This window comes from Carcharhinus amblyrhynchos, chromosome 8 (genome assembly GCF_965287045.1).
Source record: "Carcharhinus amblyrhynchos chromosome 8, sCarAmb.v2.hapA, whole genome shotgun sequence".
Classification (NCBI taxonomy): Eukaryota; Metazoa; Chordata; class Chondrichthyes; order Carcharhiniformes; family Carcharhinidae; genus Carcharhinus; species Carcharhinus amblyrhynchos.
In genome coordinates, this window is record NC_137331.1 from 9,354,301 (window position 1) to 9,374,670 (window position 20,370).

At 41.6% G+C, this 20,370-nt stretch overlaps 1 protein-coding gene across 2 annotated transcripts in view; it reads left to right on the forward strand.

The window, feature by feature from the left end:
• Positions 1 to 20,370, forward strand: part of sugct (succinyl-CoA:glutarate-CoA transferase) — a 463,614-nt gene that overhangs the window by 145,853 nt on the left and 297,391 nt on the right. For both annotated transcript variants that reach the window (XM_080193630.1, XM_080193629.1), the window contains exon 9: positions 2,627 to 2,722. In XM_080193630.1, coding sequence (XP_080049756.1) covers positions 2,627 to 2,722 — 96 coding nt within the window. The remainder of the gene's footprint in view (positions 1 to 2,626; positions 2,723 to 20,370) is intronic.

Here is a 20,370-nt window from a genome sequence, read left to right on the forward strand (position 1 = left end):
ATTGTTTGTCTTCAGTAACTCTTTCATATATTATATTTACGTTGTTGGAAGGATTTGAATAGGTAAATACAGTTAAACTATCTCCTCTGTTTGGGAAATCAAGGTGAGGAGAAGGTAATCTTTAAGTAAGATTCAGGACACTTATGAGATGAATTGTGATTTGAGGAGAATTATGAGGAGCACTTTTGTACTAAGCATGGTAGAAATGGGAGATTCTCTCCCCCAAAAGGGTGTGGATATTGGAACAATTGGAGTTTCCAAGATTTTTATTAAGGAAGGGTATCGAGGGGTACGGAACTGAGGTGGATAAATGGAGGTAAGGTGTATGCAGATCAACCATAATTGAATTGAATAAAAGAGCAAACGCATGGAAACTTTATTCCTGGACTTTGAGCAGAATCTTGGGCTCTCTGTGACAAATTTGATGATGAGGGGATATTTAATTGGGCCACTTTCCTGTTTCCATTTCAATTAAGTTTGTGGTGGAAAACTCCAGGAGGACCTGTGTGCCCTATCATCAATTGAGCTTCTTAAGTTGGCTTCACAGTTGGTATTAATGCAAGGCTGGGCAGCAGGCACAGGGAGCCCAACAAGCAAATCTGTGCTGGATTGCTTGTCAGCTCTCGGGAGGTTCTTCATTCAAAGGTACTCTAGGCCTGAGGTTCCTCATTCAAAGACATTCAGTGCCTGATTGAGGGATTCATCATGGGCAAGAGGGGGCCTGCTGGGAGTCATAATCTTTCCCTTGCTGCCAATCCCTTTCCTCGTGACAACCCTCTTGCTGTCACTCACCTTTGGCCTTAGTCCAGTGAAGATCGAAGGCCTTTAGTGAATGATGTACCAGTAGCAGCCACCACCTTTCAACTTGGGCTGCTGTTCAGCAGAGCTGCCAGCCACCTGGGACCCTTGATCTTGGGGAAGGCCTGCTGCTGGTGCGTCAAGTATCTGAATAGAACAGGATGGGCCTTCTCGAGAAGAGGGATTCTTGCTGTTTTCTTGCTGGACAGCCAGCAGTCAAGACCCCGTTGCCTCCACAAAATTCTGCCTTTAGTATTTACTTCATCTCTTGTGTCTCTTAATGTTCGTGGATATAAATACCACTCCTGTTCCTCCTTGCCATGCAAGGGAAGTTAAAAAAAATAGTTTAAAAGGTTTGCTCTTTGGTGAACTGTGTGCCTGCTCAAAGGTCAGGTAAAAATAGCTGGTTAAGGAAAGGAAATGTGACAAGTAAGTCCCACAGATGATTTTAACTGCCCTCCCGACAACTGGTTGTCACTATGCAATTAGGGCTACAATTATCCCTAGTATCTTTTGACCATACCAAGATTGCTTAAAAATGGTTCCACTCAATTAATTCTGGATTATTTCTTTATATCACACCACGAAAGAAATTCAAAGAGGATTTACACGGGTAAATTAAACTCGGATTAAATTTGCATTAATGAGAACGACATCTCAAGTGCATTATGTGATATAACGTTAATGTCCTTTTATATTTGTGATCCTCAATCATTGAATTCAGATATCAAGCGCATTGAAACTAAAGTTTTGGCATGGTATTTAGCTGTCCAGTGGAATTTTGAAGTTGATTGGTAGTAAAGTTGTATTTATATCTTAGAGTGATATGGTACTTAAAATTGCTACTAATAATCGTTTCAGCTCCAGGTCTATAATGGTTAAAATTGGGCGACAGATTTTATGCTCCTGAGTTCCTAATCGCCTGTGACACAGGAACATTGGGGATGTGGATGACAGGAGGAAGTTAGTGGTTGAAGAACACACAACCTAACAAGGCCCTCTTCCAACTTCTCTGCCTCAGCCCACAGCTGCAGGAATAGGAGCACAAATCTCTGACTAGAAAGTGGGGAGTTTTTGATGTTCAAGTATATTTTATGGTATAATATAGTAAATAATTGCACTTTCTTGGGGTGAAATTATTTTTTTCTTTTTGGTTTCACAGATTAAGATACTTATTCATTCTTTTAGTGGGACAGTTTCTAGTTCAGCAGTTCCTCCCCCTCCAGTTTATAAACCATTGAACTTAATCCTCAATGAAACTGAAAAGATAAATTGATTCATAAGCAACACTTTCAATGTCCACTTTTAATTTCTGTTTCTTGAGTTCATGAAAAGTGTGGAAGGTTGTTCATTTACGATTTTTCACTTGACTGGGTCTCGTATTAGAATTATATCCACCTAAATTCTACAATGTTCCCAAAGAAAAACAAACAGTTGGCTCAACAAGTCATTTTCTCCACATTGTAACCAGCAAGTTTAATTCCTCTTGGACATTCCTGTTTTCATATCCTTTTCAAGGAATTACCTAATTTACTATTTGACGGTACTTATGTGCTTGGTTTCAACAATAGTTTGTAGCAGCGAATGCCGCATTTGAACCATGTAAAGATGTTTTTTCTAACCTTGCTCTTTAATTTCCTCTGATTATTTGAACTGTGTCACTAACCTGATAGTAATAAGATGAAATAATTGACCCCATAATAAACTTTTAGCAAATTGTTTCTTTTTGTTTCAAGGCAAAGAAATTTAATTAGTGATGAGAAAGTAGTTTTCAATAATAATAATAATTTCTTTTCACTGTTGGTTGTCATTTCTTTGTTTCAATCAGGTTGCTTGCCTGACCCACATCGCTGCAAATTATCTCACTGGCAAAAAGGAAGCAAAACGATGGGGGACTGCACATGAGAGCATCGTTCCTTACCAAGTGAGAAATTTATTTGTTATCTTAGTGAAATAAATACTTGTGAAATAGTCAATAATCAAAAAAAAAATCAGAATTTTAAACTTTGATAATCAACTTAAATGCCTTTATGATTTTAAGATGGGTGTGTTCTCTTTATAGTTACATGGGAGATCAGTAAAAGTGAGAGTTGGCCCTAGTATGAGACCTTCAGTGCTTGAAAGATTCAATCATAAGTATCATCTTTTACAAATGATTAATTGAACAAAATTGCTGGAAGCACACAGCAGGCCAGTCAGCATCCATGTTTTAATGTGCTCATGACTCAATATACATTAATTATCATTTTCACGGTAACTTCATTGCAGTGTTAACGTAAGCCAACTTGTGACACTAAAAAATAAAAGTAAATATTTTGTTTATTTGCCTTCTGTGGAGAAACCACATTTAAGAGCTAATCTTCTGGCATTAAATGTCTTTCAAACTTATTCCATAAACCTTATCTTTTTGCTAATATTCAGAATGTCCTTTGCCTCCACAATTCAACCAATAATGGTGCCCATCCTGAACTGTAGGTCCCTATGTTAACTCATTCACATTCACCACTTGGAATATTGGGTTCAAAAAGATGATTGGGAGGAGTGAATCATCCACCCATTATGAATTTGACCTGATTTCCATCGCATTGGTTTGATGCGGGTCCTGTGGAGGTGGATGACCCACTCCACCTGTTCACTGTCAAGGCAGTGAAGATTAAAAAAAATCATAAATTAGAACAGGAGCACGTTATTTGATCCATCAAGCCTGTTCTGCTATTCAGTAAAATCATGGCTTATTAATTGTGGCCTCAATTTCATTTTCCCATCTACACCACCTGCACACACACACACACACACACACACACACACCCCCCGCCCCCCCCCCCCCCCCCACCCCGCCGGCTCCCTCCCACAATCTTTAATTCCCTTGTCGACCGAGGGATCTGTTTAACTCCACTATGAATATATTTAAGGACCCTGCTTCCACTGTTCTTAATGGAAGAGAATTCCAAAGACTAATGACCCTCAGAGAGAAGAAATTCCTCTTCATTTCTATCTTAAATTGTGTTACTTTAAATGCCTTAGTTTAAAACTGTGCCTTTAGTTCTAGATTCCTCCACAAGAGAAAACTTTCTCTAAACATTTACCTTGTCAAGCCCCCTCAGAATCTTATGTTTCAATAAGATCACCTCTCATTTTTCTAAACTCCAGTTAATAGAAGCTCAGCCTGCTATTGCTTTCCTTCGGAGAACCTTCTCTGAACTGCTTCCAATTCAGGTATATGATCTCCTTATGTAAGGATGGTATGGGTGGAACAACTTTTAGACTCCATTCACCTTACAATGGGTAGGTAGTTAGAAAAGCAAATGCAGTGTTAACACTCATTTTGAGAGGGCTAGAATACAAAAGCAGGAATGTCCTGCTGAGCCTTTATAAGGCTCTGGTGAAGCTACATTTAGAATCTTGCAAATAATTTTAGGATTTGCAGAGGGTCCAGAGAAGGTTCATGAGAATGATCCTGGGAATGAAAAGCTTGAAGTGTGAGCAGCATCTGAGGACACTGGGCCTGTACTCGATGGTGCATAGAAGGATGAGGGGGAATCTCATTGAAATTTATGTAATAATGAAAAGCCTGGGTAGAGTGATTGTGGAGAAGATGTTTCCATTAGTAGGAGAGAGTAGGACCAAGAACATAGCCTCAGGGTAAAGGGGCAATGCTTTAGAACTGAGATGAGGAGAAATTTCTTCAGCCAGAGGGTGGTGAATCTATGATTTAATTGCCACAGGAGGTTGTGGAGACCAGGTCATTGAGTGCATTTAAGACAGAGATAGTTCTTGATTGGTAAAGGGATTTAGGGTTACAGGAAAAAACAGGAGAATGATGTTGAAAAACTTATTAGCCATGATTGAATGGCAGAGCAGACTCAATGGGCCAATTGGCCTTATTCTGCTCCCATATCTTATAGTCTAATAAAAGCGAAAATTCAGTTTGATTTCCTAATTATTTGTCATACCTGCATACTTAAGTTTTGTGATTCTTGTTAGAGGACACCTAGGTCACTTTGTATATCAATCTCTGTCCATTTAAGTAATATTCTATTTTTCTATTCCTCCTGCCAAAGTGCGCAGTCTCTCACTTTTCCATGCCTTGCTCCATCTACTTTTTAAAATCCTACCTATATCCCTTTGTAAACTCTTTATATCCTCTTCAAAACTTGCTTTGCAACCTGTCTTGTATTGTCAGCAAATTTGGCTTCATAGTCTGTCCCTCCAGCCAAGTCTTCAATATTGATCATTATTTCAAACCCCAGCACTGGTCAATGTGGCACTCCTCTCGTTACAGTCACCCAACCTGAAGATTTATCCTGACTCTGTTTGCTTTTAGTTAGCCAGTCCTGAATCCTTGCTGACAGATAATACCAAGCACCATGAATTCTTATTTTATGAAGTAACATTTCATATAATACTTCATTGAATTTGGAAATCTAAATACACCACACCTGTTAATTCCCCTTTATTCTCTACTTGTTAAACCCTCAAAGAACTCTAATAAATTGGTTAAACATGATTTCCCTTTCACAAAATCATGTTGACTCTACCTGATTACATTTTCTAAATGTTCTGCCACTTCTTTCTTAACAATGGCTTCTAACTATAGACTAACTGGTCTATAGTTCTATATGTTTTCTGGCTCTCTCCTTTCTGGAACAGTGATGTTACATTTGACATTTTCCAATCTTTGCAGAATCTAAAGAATTTTCAAAGGTTATATCCAATGCTTTCATTATCTCTGCAACCACTTCTTTTAAGATCCTGTGATGTATGCCGTCAAATCTAGGGGATGTGTCAATCTTTAGCCTTATTAGTTTACTGAGTACTTTCTTTTTCTTGTGCATACGATCGTTTTAATTCCTCTCTTTATCCCTCTGCTGTTTTTGGGTTGCTTTATTGCCTTCTGCTGTGAAGACAGATGCAAAGTGTTTTTACAAAGTCCGCCATTTCCTTGTTCCCCTGTCTCACCCTCTAAAAACCTAATGCTCACTGTACCTACTCTTCTACTTTTTATGTACTGTCTGTTTTTATATTTCTTGCTACTTTTCCCTTGTACTCTAATTTCTTATTATTTACTTAGTCATCCTTTGATTTCTAGAATATTCCTAATCTTTCTGGGCTACCACTTATCTGTGCAGCATTGTACACGTTTTCATTCAATTTGATGCCATCCTTAGCTTTCATAGCTAGCCATAGATGGTGCAACCTTCTCATAGTATCTTTCTTTCTCAATTGAATTTAACATTGCCTGCAGTTATGAAATATCTCTTCAAATATCTATCATTTCATCTCTACTATCTTATGTTTTGGCCTATTTTTCCATTCCAGTTTAGCCAATTTTGGCTCCGTACTCTTATAATTGCCTTTATGCAATTTTAAGACTTAGATTCAGACCTAAATTTCCCATCCTCAAATTGAAGGTGACGTTTTATAATGGTATGACCACTCTTACCTAGAGGATCCACTACTATGAGATAATTAATTAATAAGATGACAGTCTAAAGTAGTCTGTTCCCTGGTTGGTTGCAAGATATAATACTTTAAGAAACTGCCCCAAATACACTCTGTGAACTCATCCTCCAGTCTACTTTAGTCAGTTTGATTTGTCCAATCTATATGAAGAGTAAAATCTCCCACAATTAGTAGAATACCTTTTGTTTAAACCCCCATAATATATTGATTTATGAACTGTCCTGTAGATACTGTCACAGGGCTTTTAAACAATTTCCACGTGACTTTTTTCCTTTCCTGTTTCTTATCTTCACCCAAATTGATTCTACATTTTCATCCTCTGATCCAAGAACATTTCCCATTGAACTATTATCATGCTTTATTAACAGAGCTACTCCATCTCTTTCTCCTTTCTTCCTGTACTTCCAAAATGTCAAATACTCATGAAAATTCAGGTGCCACCCACATTCATATCGCTGTAAGACTATCAGATCAAACTCATTTATTTCCATTTATGCTATCATTTCACCCATCTTGTTATGAATGTTATGTGCATTCACATGAAGAACTTTTAATGCTGCCTACTTACTATTTTTCTCTTACTTGATGATGCACTTTTGTTTTTACACTTTGTCCCTTCCTGTCACTCTCTGATCATCATTACCCACATTGCTACCCTACACTATTGACTAAACTTTCATTTTAACTCTTCAAATGCTTCCTCACATGAATTCTGCACTCTTGTATTTGCTTTAAAGTCCCCCCTACATTCCAAGTTATGTGATTCGCTAATGTACTGGTCCCAGTGCAATTCACGTAAAGGCCGTCCCAACAGTACAGCTCCCTCTTTTCCCAGTGTAGGTGCCAGTGCCCTATTTCTTCCATACCAATCTTTGTGCCATGCATTCAACTCTCTAATCTTATTTATCCTTGGCAGTTTGCAATCCCAAATCCACCCTGCCAGAATGGGGATTGAACCCTTGCTTTCGGCACCAATCTGAGCCACATTGGCCACCCAGTTCAGGTTGCTGTGGCAATATAGACTTTTACAAGCATGTTGTAGCCTGGAGATATGGGTCGCAATGATAGAACCTCTAATTTCTTTACATTACACGGCTGATCACGAATCTGTGTTAGTGCTTGCCATTTGCCATTGACATATATTGGAAGGATATACAAGTTGACATTTAATCTGTTTGGCTGTGTTATGAAAGCAACTTCCTTGACTGTTAAGTCCTGAAGTGGAAATGGAACCTGGAGCTTCTGGGTCAGAGGCAGGAATGCCCACTGTCTCATAAAAGCACCTCCGAGATGTCACCTTCTGGTACAAATAATCAGGCATTTTTCACAGAATTAAAAATTTTGTGGATGAAGCCAGCTTAAAGAGTGACTGTTCTTTTGGATGGATATATATTTTATATATATAGCATATCAAAATATATTTTAGCGCCGGACGCATTAACAAATATAACATCTGGCAAGATTGGTTATGAGGGCATAATAGAATCAGGAATAGACCATATGTCCTATTAGGTCATGCCTACAAGTCACTAAGATCATGCCTGATCTGATCTTGGCTATGGCTCCACTTCTAATCGCCCCTGTTTCTCAGAACCCTTGACTCCCTGTAGATCAAGGATCTTTCATTTTGGTCTTGAATATATTCAATTAATCAGGCTACCAAATCCTTTGGGGTAGAGAGTTCCAAAATTGATGATGTCCGAGAGAAGCAATTTCTTCCCCTTTCCATTCAAAATGGGTGATCCTCTATTCTGAAATTATGCTCCCTAGATCTGCCTGTGAATGACCTGCTGAGGTATTAAAACAAAATAAGCATCTAACTTGGTGTGTCTTTTGACATATTCTTACTTTTCTCCTGCTGATGCTTTTGATTGAAAAAGTTATGATAATTTAAATGAATATGATACAGAATATGGAAGTATTGTGAACTGTGAGAAGGATAGTAATAGACTTGCATAGACAGCAATACCAGACACACAATGAAATGTAATACAGAGAACTGACATTGCTTTCATGCAGTTGGACACGTTTTGTTAGGAAACATGATTCAAGGTATCTCAGAGCAGTTGTGAACAATGAGGAATTCCGTAGCCTCAAGTCAAGAACCAAAAAAAATTCAACCTTCTCTTTGAATAACATTGTACTAATAATTTTCTCAGCCACATAAACACATTGGCTACAATAGGTCAGAGGCTAGGAGTACTGCAGCAAGTAATTCACCTCCTGACTTCCCAAAGCCTATCCACCATCTACAAGGCACAGGTCACGAGTGTAGTGGAACGTTCCCCACTTGCCTGGATGGATGCAGCTCCAACAGCTTGACATCATCCAGGACAAAGCTTGATTGGCACTACATCTACAAACATCCTCTCCCTCCTCCACTAATGCTCAGTAGCAGCAATGTATACTATCTACAAGATGCACTGCAGTAATTCACCAAAAATCCTTAGACAGCACCGTCCAAACCTACAACCACTTCCATTTAGAAGGACAAGAGCAGCAGATAAATGGGAACACCATCACCTGCAATTTCCCCTCCAAGCCACTCACCATCCTGGCTTGGAAATACATCGCCATTCCTTCACAGTTAGTGGGTCAAAATCCTGGAATTCCCTCCCTAACAGCATTGTGGATCAACCCATAGCACATTCACTGCAGCAATTCAAGAAGGCAGCTCACCATCACCTTCTCAAGGGTAATTAGGGATGGTAATAAACGCTGGCCAGCCAGACACCCATGTCCCACAAATGAGTTAAAAAAAGGCTATCAATCAAGTGTAGACAGTGAAGCCCCATTGAGGAAATTTTAAATCTGCTTCACACCTCTTTAGCTTGTCCAGCTAAACACATAGAAGGCACTCTTCAAAGTGGGTTCAAGTTCTTTTCAGGTAATAAAGCTATCAAGTACACAAAGCTAGCATTGTCCTGTCTGACCATCTGTACAAACTACTACTGTTGATGCTAGATGGCCTTACAATCATGGTGATGTCTCAATAAATGGAGATGTGCCATCTAACATGCCAGTCTTGCCATTTGCCTGCCTTTGTCGCCACTTCAAGCCTGCTTCCAGCGGCGGTGGCACTTTTCCAGACTATACTTGCCTCCCTGACATGAAAATAGTGCATGCAGGGTCCTTCGGGATGGAGATGAGATCTTGGGGTCAGGAAAATTCCCAACTGCTGATGCCCATCTTCTGTGAAAATCTAGACTGTAGAATGCAGACAGTAAGGAAGTTGTAGTGAACTTTTATGAAACACTGGCTTGGCTTTAAACTGGAGTTTTGTATCCAGTTCTGGGCAGAACATTTTATGAATAATGTGAAGGCATTAGAAAGTGTGCAGGAAAGATTTGAGAATGGGTCGAGGGATAAGGAAGTTCAGTTTTGTAGATAGATTGGATAAATCTCCTTAGAAAAGAGAAAGTTCTGAGGAGATTTGATAGAGGTATTCAAAATCAGAGGGGGAAGTTTTACCAGCGTGACCACCCGACGTTCGTAAGTCTGGATGGAGCACCTAGCAAGCAATCAGTGGAAATGTGGAGAACCAGTGAATGCCAATTTAAGGTGAATGATAAAAGTATCAAAAAACAATTGGAGAAAATTATTTTTACACAGTTAGTGGTTAGGATCTGGAATAAACTGCTTGAGAACGTGGTGGAAGCAGATTCAATTTAGTCTTTTAAGGTGCAGTTGGATAATTATCAGTAGAAAAAAAATGTACAGGGCTACAGAGGGAGAGTGACTAGCTGAGGTGTTCTTGCAGGGAGCAGACATGGACGTGATGGCTGAACAATCACTTTATGTGCTAGAAACATTCTCTGATTTTTGATGCTTTGGACATTAGTTTAAGCTATAGTTGCTTTGTAGCTTCTACCAAATTGTGTGACCTATAATTATAGTGTATAAACATGGAAGAAAATCAAAATTAATCTGTTTAAATTTTTTGGTTAAATTAAGTTCCAATTATGTGGACATTGTAACATAGCTTCAGTTGTAAAATATCCTTTGTGAAATTAAGATCATGTACACAAGTTTAAAAAAAAAGTCCAACAGTAAAATCACAGGGATGACTGCCTATTTCAAAAGTGTTTTTGGGTGCCATTGCATGACTCCCTCTTATGTCCCAAATGTGGCCATCGTCAATTCTTCCCCTCACTAAATTTGCTCCTTTTTAAGGATGAAGCACCTTCTTCTTAACCATACCATAAACATTTTTAGTCAGCGTGCTGCTGTGTAGTCCATTTCAACTTCAGTTTTAAACAAAAATTCAAATGAAGCAAATTTGTTTTCCTGATGTGTATTGGCGTCACCTGTTGTAGAAATTGGTGTCATACAATTTTGTTGGCATTTTCATGAAAACTCAAGAAGTCAAGACTTTCACAATTCCATAAAATTTATTTAGGACAGACAACACTGAAACAGGCCATCAACTCAACTGGTGGTTGAGCTGCTGGTTATGCTTTTCCAGAAGAATTGCCTTTTCCTGGATTTGTCCCTTAGATTAAAGTTACTCAAGCAATGATCAAGGAATCAACCACCATTGTGAGCTGCATTTCTCGACTTGCGGTTTACCATATTCTGTATATCTCTGTATTAAGAGCAGATCAAGCTCTGACATTACACTGACATAACTCCAATGAAACAGCAAACTGTTCAGCACTCACCAGCATTACTGTAAATGGCGGTAGCAATTCAGTGATGGGTAGATATATCATCATCAATTGCAATTGATAATTATGCAATTCAGAGTTATTTTCCATGGTTTGTTTCATCGCACTGCTGATTTATTGTGTATTTCTGGCATTCACATGCTATGTGAAGGAAGGGTTTCAATGTTACATTTTCCAAGAGAAATTAATCAATACTGTGCCAATCATTACGTTTCCGACGCTCCAAGTTGTTTTAAAAAAAAGTCAGCTGTCCCAGAAGCTGCTGGACATATCATCCTGTTGCAACCCCACAAGGACGAAAAGACTAATTCCATCTCTCGTGTTGGCTGCGATTTTACCACCTCATGCATTCATCTAAATCTCATTCACTTGCAATTGCCCCACCTCACTTGCCTAAATGACCTCATTCACTGCAGCTGCAATTGGCGAGTAAAATACCTCTTCCATAAAAGCCTGCTGCAGCAGCGAACATGAGCAAAGAGGTAGGTTGCTATGTCTATAGGGCTTCATGCTGCCAGGGTGGAGGGGGATGGGTTGAATTGTGGTGCCATGTTGCGTTTTGGATGGGGCGGCCTGCTTGTGTGTTTTTTTTGGGGGAGGCCTCACTGCTAAGACAGGCAGGATGTCAGAGTGACCAAGGCTATATGTGGTGCTGATTGCTGGACGGATCACAGGCTCATTGCCTCCAAAATGAGGCTCCGCATCAGACCCAAGGGGCGACCACAAGGAAGCACAGTTATGAAAAGAGTCAATGCTGCCAAGCTAAAGAACCCCAGCATAACGTCAGCACTGGCTGAAAACTTAGAAATCATAAGAACATAAGAAATAGGAGCAGGAGTTGGCCAACTAGCCCTTCGAGCCTGCCCCGCCATTCAATAAGATCATGGCTGATCTGTCGTGGCTCAGTTCCACATTCCCGCCCTCTCCCCATAACCTTTAATCCCCTCTCCTATCAAAAACCCATCAACCCGCGTCTTAAAAATATTTGGCGAGGTAGCCTCCACCACTTCAACGGGCCGAGAATTCCAGAGATTCACCACCCTTTGAGTGAAGAAGTTCCTCCTCAACTCCGTTCTAAACCGCTCCCCCTTTATCTTGAGGCTGTGCCCCCTAGTCCTACTGTCCTTTCTGAGCGGGAAGAGCCTCTCCACCTCTATCCTATCCATCCCATTCATCATCTTATACGTCTCAATGAGATCTCCCCTCATTCTTCTAAACTCTAACGAGTACAAGCCTAATTTATTCAGCCTCTCCTCATACCTCAACCCCCTCAACTCCGGCATCAGCCTAGTAAACCTCTTCTGCACTCCCTCCAAGGCCAAAATATCCTTGCGTAAGTACAGTGACCAAAACTGCACACAGTACTCCAGCTGCGGCCTCACCAATGCCCTATACAGCCGCAGCAAGACCTCCCTACTTTTATATTCAATCCCCCTCGCGATGAAGGCCAGCATCCCATTCGCCTTCCTGACCACCTGCTGCACCTGCAAGCTGGGTTTTTGCGACTCATGCACAAGGACCCCGAGGTCCCTCTGCACCGTTGCCTGCTGCAGTTTTTTTCCCCGTAAGTAATAATCCTTCCTACCATTATTCCTACCAAAGTGGACCACCTCGAACTTGCCAACATTAAATTCCATTTGCCATTTCCTGGCCCATTCGCCCAGCCTATCTGGCTTGCTGACCTACACCTTGCAGGCAGTGCTGAGGACAACTGGGAAAGCTTCAGTGATTCTGTTCGTACATCTGCGCTGAAGATGCTCGGGCCCTCCACCCGTAGGCGGAATGATTGCTTCGATGAGAATGATACAGGCTCTACTTGTTGAAAAGCACCGTCTTCATTGGGCCTGTTCGAACGACCCATCTTCAGCTGCCAAGAAAAATGCTTTTACCAGTGCTCACAGGACAGTCCAGAATAAACTGCGAAAAATGCAGGATGCCTGGCTGAGTGCCAAGGCAGGTGAAATACAGGGATACGCTGACAGAAACGACTTGAAACGGTTCTATGAAGCCCTCAACATTCTCTACCGACCTCAGTCTCTCGGGAGTACCCCCCTCCTGAGTATAGATGGTACAACGCTCATTACAGAGAAGGCTCAGATCCTGCAGAGATGGGCTGAACACTTTGAAGCCATCCTCAACTGATCGTCATCTATTAACGATGAGGCAATAGACAGGATTCCCCAGGTTGGCATCAACAACGCCATGGATGACTCACCAGTAGCAGCTAAAGTCACAAACTGTAAGCCAGCTATCCAGTGGCAAAGACTCCAGGGGCAGATGCCATACCCGCAGAGATCTATAAAGCTGCTGGCCCTGTACTTATCAAGAAGCTCACCAAATTGTTCCAGTCCTTTTGGAAGCAAGGATCCATTCCTCAGGAACTTAAAGATGCTTCCATCGTACACCTGTACAAGAGGAACGGCAATTGGCACGTACACGACAGCCACCGAGGAATCTCACTGCTCTCCATCACAGGAAAAACCCTCGCCAGAGTCCTGCTAAATCGTCTGGTCACTCATCTGGAGCTAGGCCTGCTTCCAGAGTCACGGTGTGGCTTCCACAAAGGTCCTGGGACTACTGACATGATTTTTGCTGCGCGCCAACTTCAGGAGAAGTGTCAGGAGCAGAATTGCGAGTTCTACACAACCTTTGTTGACCTTGCGAAAGCCTTCAACACAATAAGCCGACAACGCCTGTGGAGGATCATGTCAAAGTTCGGCTACTAAATTCATTCAGATACTACGCCAGTTCCATGATGGCATGATGGCCAGAGTACTGGATGGCAGAGAATCCTCTGAGGCACTCCCAGTCACCAATGGCATCAAACAGGACTGTGTGCTCGCACCCACACTGTTCAGCATGATGTTTTCTGCCATGCTGAATGATGCCTTCCAAGACAGTGTTGCTGGAATCAGCCTCAAGCACAGAGTGGATGGGAAGCCCTTCAACCTGAGGAAACTTGAAGCTATTACCAAAGTGAAACAGACTATTCTGAGAGATTTCCTCTTTGCTGATGACAGTGCCTTGTATACTGGCTCAGACCCAGAGATGCAAGTCAGTATGGACAAATTTTCCATGGCTTGTGCCAACTTTGGACTCACCATCAACATTAAAAAGACTGAAGCCCTGCGCCAGTCTGCTCCTCATGCATCATACACAGAACCCATAATCACAGTCAAAGGGCAGAAACTACAGGCAGTGGATCACTTATCTTGGCAGCACCCTCTCCCAAGCAGTGACTATTGATACAGAAGTTAACTGCAGAATAGTAAAGGCAAGTTCTGATTTCGGTAGACTGCGCTACACTGTATGAGAACGTTAAGGAATCAGCCCTGGTCTGCTATGACTCGGTAAGAAGTCTGACAACACCAGGTTTAAGTCCAACCGATTTATTTGATAGTAAACTCACAAGCTTTCGAGGTTAAACTCTTCGGACGAAGAGCTTAACCGCGAAAGCTTGTGAGTTTACTATCAAATAAATCGGTTGGGCTTAAACCTGGAGTTGTCAGACTTCTTACTGTGTTTACCCCAGTCCAACACCAGCATCTCCACATCATGACTACTATGACTCGGCCATCGCTTGGACCCTGCCACTTATGGTGATGATTTCATGCTGCAGGTTTTCCATTCTGGACACCGTACTTGCAGTGTTGACCTGAGAACCGGCAATAGCTGCTCCACCTGAAACCTCTGGGATTCCTGCTAACAGCTTTTCAGTTGGTCCAATGTTGCTATCAGCCCCTTCTGCATTCCCTGGCTCTGTTGCCGCATCTCCAGCAACTGAGGGAAAAGTGATTGCAGAGGCCAGGCATGTAGCCTGGAGCCACCTGAGTCATTACGTCCAACAGGCCCCCACATGCCAGAGGCCTCGGACGTACCTTCCTCAATCTGATGTACATCAGCAGAAGAGTAGTGCGTCCCAGAGAGTGACCCAGATGCTATGCCACTAATTTGACCCACTGATGAAAGAGTCTTTGGGATGGTAAAGTGCAAGGCGGAAGCTGACAGACTAGCCCAGCCTCAGAGGCCCCATCATTGCGTTCTTCCAAGAGGTCTTCTGAGCTGTCATGGGAAGAATGGGTGGAAAGAGCAAAGGAGGCAGCAATCCCAGATGAGCCAAGCATGTCAGGGTCCTTCCCTGCAACACGGGAGACAAGGTTGAGTGCAAGGGAGGAAGAGGAATTTGGGCTGCATGCAACTTACTTGAGATATCTCCAATGAGCGGAGGATTGGCAGGTGCTCACTTCTGTACTCCAGCTCGACCTGGTTGTCGCTGATGGTGTGGGCCCCCCCTCTATGCAAGCTCCAGTGCCCACTCCTGGAATTGGGTGAGGACCCAGATTTTGATCATACCGCCTCCTGTCTTGGCGCACTCCTGGCAGTTTTGGACGCTCTTCCTCTGTGGGTCAGAAGGAGTCATTTAAATTCTGATGACAGGAGACCTACTTCTCTGTCTACCCTTGGGATTTTTATGGAACTCTTCCTTGTTAGGACAGATTTGGCAGTTTGGGTGAGTCACATGCCCATTAGAGCATTCCAGTGAGATTAGTGCAGTTTACTTTGTTGTCATGGAGGGGAAACCAAGTCAACACTTGCAGGCGTGCTGATGTCCCCGGGCGAGGTTCTGTCAGGAGAGCTGGTGTTTGTGTTTTTTTTTGCACATGCGCAGCTTATGGCTCCAACCTGAGCTGCAGACTTGCTGGCACCCACTGCCTATAGTGACTAGAAATTGTCTAGCCCATTATTTTCATTGCCTAAATCCATAGGGTTGGGGAATAAAACGCTTCCAAGAAACAGATTTGAACTCTCGTTTTCATGCTAGCCAACACTTCGAATTTTTCTCATAAAATTCTACCATTGGATGGTTTGCTGCACAGTACGTCCAACTAGAAGCCACCCAAAGTTAACTCCAGTAAATAAGCTGGAGTAATGGGGTGCAAGCACAGGCCAGGCAGAAGTGCCAATAACAATGGGCCCAGGAAATAAATCAATCCTCAAGTGGCTGCTGTCTCTCTTATGGTTTGTATACTTCTAGCATAAACTGAACAAACTTCTTAATTTACAAATATATTCTGTTAATTGCAGATTAATAATGATTTGGCAGTTAGCTGTCGTTACTGAAGCAACCAATTTATGGTTGAGAGAAAGGAATAGGCAAATTGTACTTTGAATGGGAAAGTGGCCACATTAGACAAGTTATTTTTTGTAGGAAAAAAAACTGAAAAATCATGTTTCAATTACGACCGAACATAACAATCAGACTGTGGGGAAAAACATTTGTTGCACAGAACAAAATGCTTTTAAGTTGTCTTCTTGGAAAAAAATGCTAACGATTGGCTCTGAATGAAAAAAAATGAAAAAAGGAGAGAAAAGGAAGTTGCACTTTTATAGCTTTTTGTAAAGAATGTCTTCAGCTCTTTGCTCGTTTACACATCTGCCTAAAGTTTGACAGCCTATGTGCTACCCCTACCCCTAATTTCCAATTTTCAGTTATCCACCATAGCAAGAAGTCAAAAATTGCCTTCCGCGTACTTAGAAATATAACTTGAATGATGACTGCTTAATCGCTGGTAAACCTCCTGATGTCCGCAGGGAAAATTTCCTGTTCCAAGAACATCACTAGCTGGCAACTAACAGAGTACTTCCGTTGTCACAAGATGTCAAATTGAACCCATGCGATTGTCTAAAATCCTGAAGTCCCAACTGGAACGCACTCCACACTCTACAAACTGAGACAGCCCCACCTCTAGATGCTGAACCTCCATGTTGACTGCAGACATCACCAGTCACAACCTGATAATTGACCTGAGGGGTGAAATTGCAGACTTCAACTTTCCACAGAAAATCTGGACAACCCTCAAATGCTTGAGTACGGACCAGGGAAGTTATGGCTATATGCTCCACAAGTGGAATATGAGGAACAGCTCAATTTGTGACTGTGGCCATCCAAGTCATGCTGAGCTGCTGCTCTGAGAGGGCCATTCCTGTGGAAGCCATTGAATGGAATGTTAACCTTAACTTTGAACTATAACTGCTAGTCTTTGGTGAACAATTTTTCAATTTGAAATTCATGTTTCCCTCTCTTCCAAGAAACTAAGTTGCATGATGAGAGTCCTCACTACATCTGCCTCCTTTCCTTGTTACAGTGGTTGCAGACAAGTTCCCACTGTTCAGACTAATAAATAATTGGCAGTTTAGTGTTAAGAGCTTCAAACTATTGGCCAAGTCCAAGGAACCACCAAGGCTGATCAAGTATAAGAGAAGGGGAGGCTAATCAAGAAGTATTGATCTGCTGTGAGTAGTAGTTTAGTAGTAATGTAGTCGCCTAAAGCTTCAGAGATAGGAAGGGGGTAATGAGTGAGATAAGGAAGATTGTGCAGGAATGAGCATGTGAACTTCAAAGAGATCATGGTGACACTGACGATATTAATATTGATCAAATACTGAAATACAGAAAATGAAGAATTGTAGTGATGGATACAAAAGGATTCTGCCTGACTAACCAACTTGGCTGGGAAAGTGAGAACAAAGTGGACTGTGACAACTCCATGATCTGATGTAATTAGACTTCTAAAAGCCAAGTTTTATGCAAAAGGCTGTTACTCAGCTAAAGTCCATGGGAGAGTGGAAGCAGTTAAATCTTGGAAATTGGTAAGAAATTGGATGCTGAATGGAAAGCAGAGAGTACGGGATGGAAGAGTCATATCAGGATGAGATGTCACAGGGATCTGTTGGGTCACTAATGTTTCTATTTCATATCATTGACTTAAATTCTGAAACTCAACACACATTGGCCAAATTTGTAGATGATACCAAACTTTTAGAGGCAGTAGAATTGGAAGTGGCACTGAAAAGTTAGAGTTTGTTGGTTAGAACATGTAAGTGGTTAACCTAACTTAATGTGGAAAGGTGCAAAATATATACATTAAGTGGGTGAAATGGACAATGCATGATCAATGTTGAAATACCAAAGAATGAAGTTGAAAGAGAATCAGTAATCAAATATAATCAATGTCTTAAATCACTGCAGACCACAACTCAGCAAAGTTTATAGAATATTGAACTATGCTATCAGAACAATAGAATACAAGTCAGAGAAGGCAAATCAGTGATTTATTATTGTAAAACAGTGACTCACCTTCAGTAAAGGTAACAAGCATCAATGTCGGAGATGTGCTAGTAATATTATAAACATGGTCAGGCTGTAAACATTCTGTGTCTCAATGAGCTCCCTGCCTATGTCACACAGTATCAAATCTTAGCTGTCACAAATATAAATGCAAATTTCTTATTTCCCTCTACAGCATTCTTCACCCTTGTAGCTGACTATCATCTAACCCATGATGATCAACACAATGGGAGATCCAGTAGATATGTGTTTGTGTCTTTTTTAGGTTTCTGCTATCACCTTCCACCAGTTAGATTTTGATGCATATGCAAAATAACCTTTAGGGAGAAAATGGGTGTAGTCATGAGGGTACAAGATACTGAAACATGGCTGTAGACTTCAAAAGCTTAAACATTGTTTAATGGGGCTGCAGCATCTTGGAGCCTTGGGAGAATGCCTAGAGCTCTGTAAGCATGTACAAATGAACAATTTGAAGAATTCAGTACCCTGAGTGATTCTGGATTGTGTTTTTTGGCAGAGATAGGCAGTATAAAACAAGAAAAATTTTGTCACCTCAGTTAACAAAAATTGCAATTGATCAACATGGTGTAAAAGTGGATTGATTAGACAAGGAAATCATGTTAGCTGTTGAGCATTGAAACAGGGTAGACCGCATGGACCATTGAACTTGCTCCATGATTTAACGTGACCATGCTTGATCTTGGGCTTCAACTTTAGTTTTCCACCCGCTCCCTTAATTCTCAGCGAGACCAAAAATCCATCTATCCCAGCCTTTAATGTACTCAATGATGGAACAGCCATAACCCACTGGGGTGGAGAATTCCAAAGATTTGCTCAAAGGGTTATGAAATGTGGAGATCAAAATTACATACAGTATTCCAGATTGATCTCCCCAAAACTTGTACAACTGTAGTAAGATTTTTTTATTCTTTACTCTAACCTCCTTGCAATAACAGTCTACATAACGTTTGCCTTCCTAATTGATGCAGAGGCAAACCAACTTGCATTCCTTGTGTTGCCAGTATACTCTTTGAATATCAACATTTACAAGTTTCTCAAGTTTTAAAAATGTTCTCCTTTTTTATTCACGTAACCAAAGTAACTAACTTCATATTTTCCTATATTCTGTTCTACCTACCTTCTTTTGTGTGGCATTTTATCAAATGCCTTCTAAAAATATCTAATACCCCTTTATCTACCCTGCTAGTTATGTTCTCAAAAGTCCTAATACATTTGTCAGACAAGATTTCCCTTTAGTAAAACCATGGTGACCTGTTGTGATCATTCCATAGTTTTCTGAAGATGAGTGGAAAAGCAAATTGCGCGGAGGGTGTGGAAAGTCTGCAGAGGGATCTGGATAGGCTGAGCGAGTGGGTGAGGACCTGGCAGATGGAGTACAATGTTAGCAAGTGTGAGGTTATCCACTTTGGCAGGAATAATAGTAGGAGGGATTACTATTTAAAGGGCGAAAAGCTGCAGCATGCTGCGGTGCAGAGGGACCTGGGGGTTCTTGTGCATGAGTCGCAAAAACCCAGTCTGCAGGTGTAGCAGGTGATCACGAAGGCGAACGGTATGCTGGCCTTTATAGCGAGGGGGATAGAATATAAAAGCAGGGAGGTCTTGCTGCAACTGTACAGGGCACTGGTGAGGCCGCAGCTGTGTGCAGTTTTGGTTGCTGCACTTGCGCAAGGATATTTTGGCCTTGGAGGGAGTACAGAGGAGGTTCACTAGGCTGATACTGGAGATGAGGGGATTGGACTATGAAGAGAGACTAAAGAGACTGGGTCTGTACTCGTTGGAGTTTAGAAGGATGAGGGGGGATCTTATAGAGACGTATAAGATAATGAAGGGGATGGATAGGGTAGAGGTAGAGAGATTCTTCCTGCTTAGAAAGGATAGCAGGACTAGAGAGCACAGCCTCAAGATAAGGCGGGGCGGGGGGGTGCAGTTTAGATCGGAGTTGAGGAGGAACTTCTTCACTCAAAGGGTGGTGAATCTCTGGAATTCTCTGCCTGTTGAAGTGGTGGAGGCTACCTCGCTAAATATATTTAAGTCACGGGTAGATAGGTTTTTGACAGACAAGGGAATGAAGGGTTATGGGGAGAAAGCGGGAAAGTGGAACTGATCCACTTCAGATCAGCCATGATCTTATTAAATGGCGGGGCAGGCTCGAAGGGCTAGATGGCCTACTCCTGCTCCTATTTCTTATGTTCTTATTGTTAAGACTTTCTTAAATATAGATCCCTGCGTTTTCCCAACAACTGATGTTAGGTTAACTGGCCTGGAGTTTATTGCTTTTTCTCTTCTTCCTTT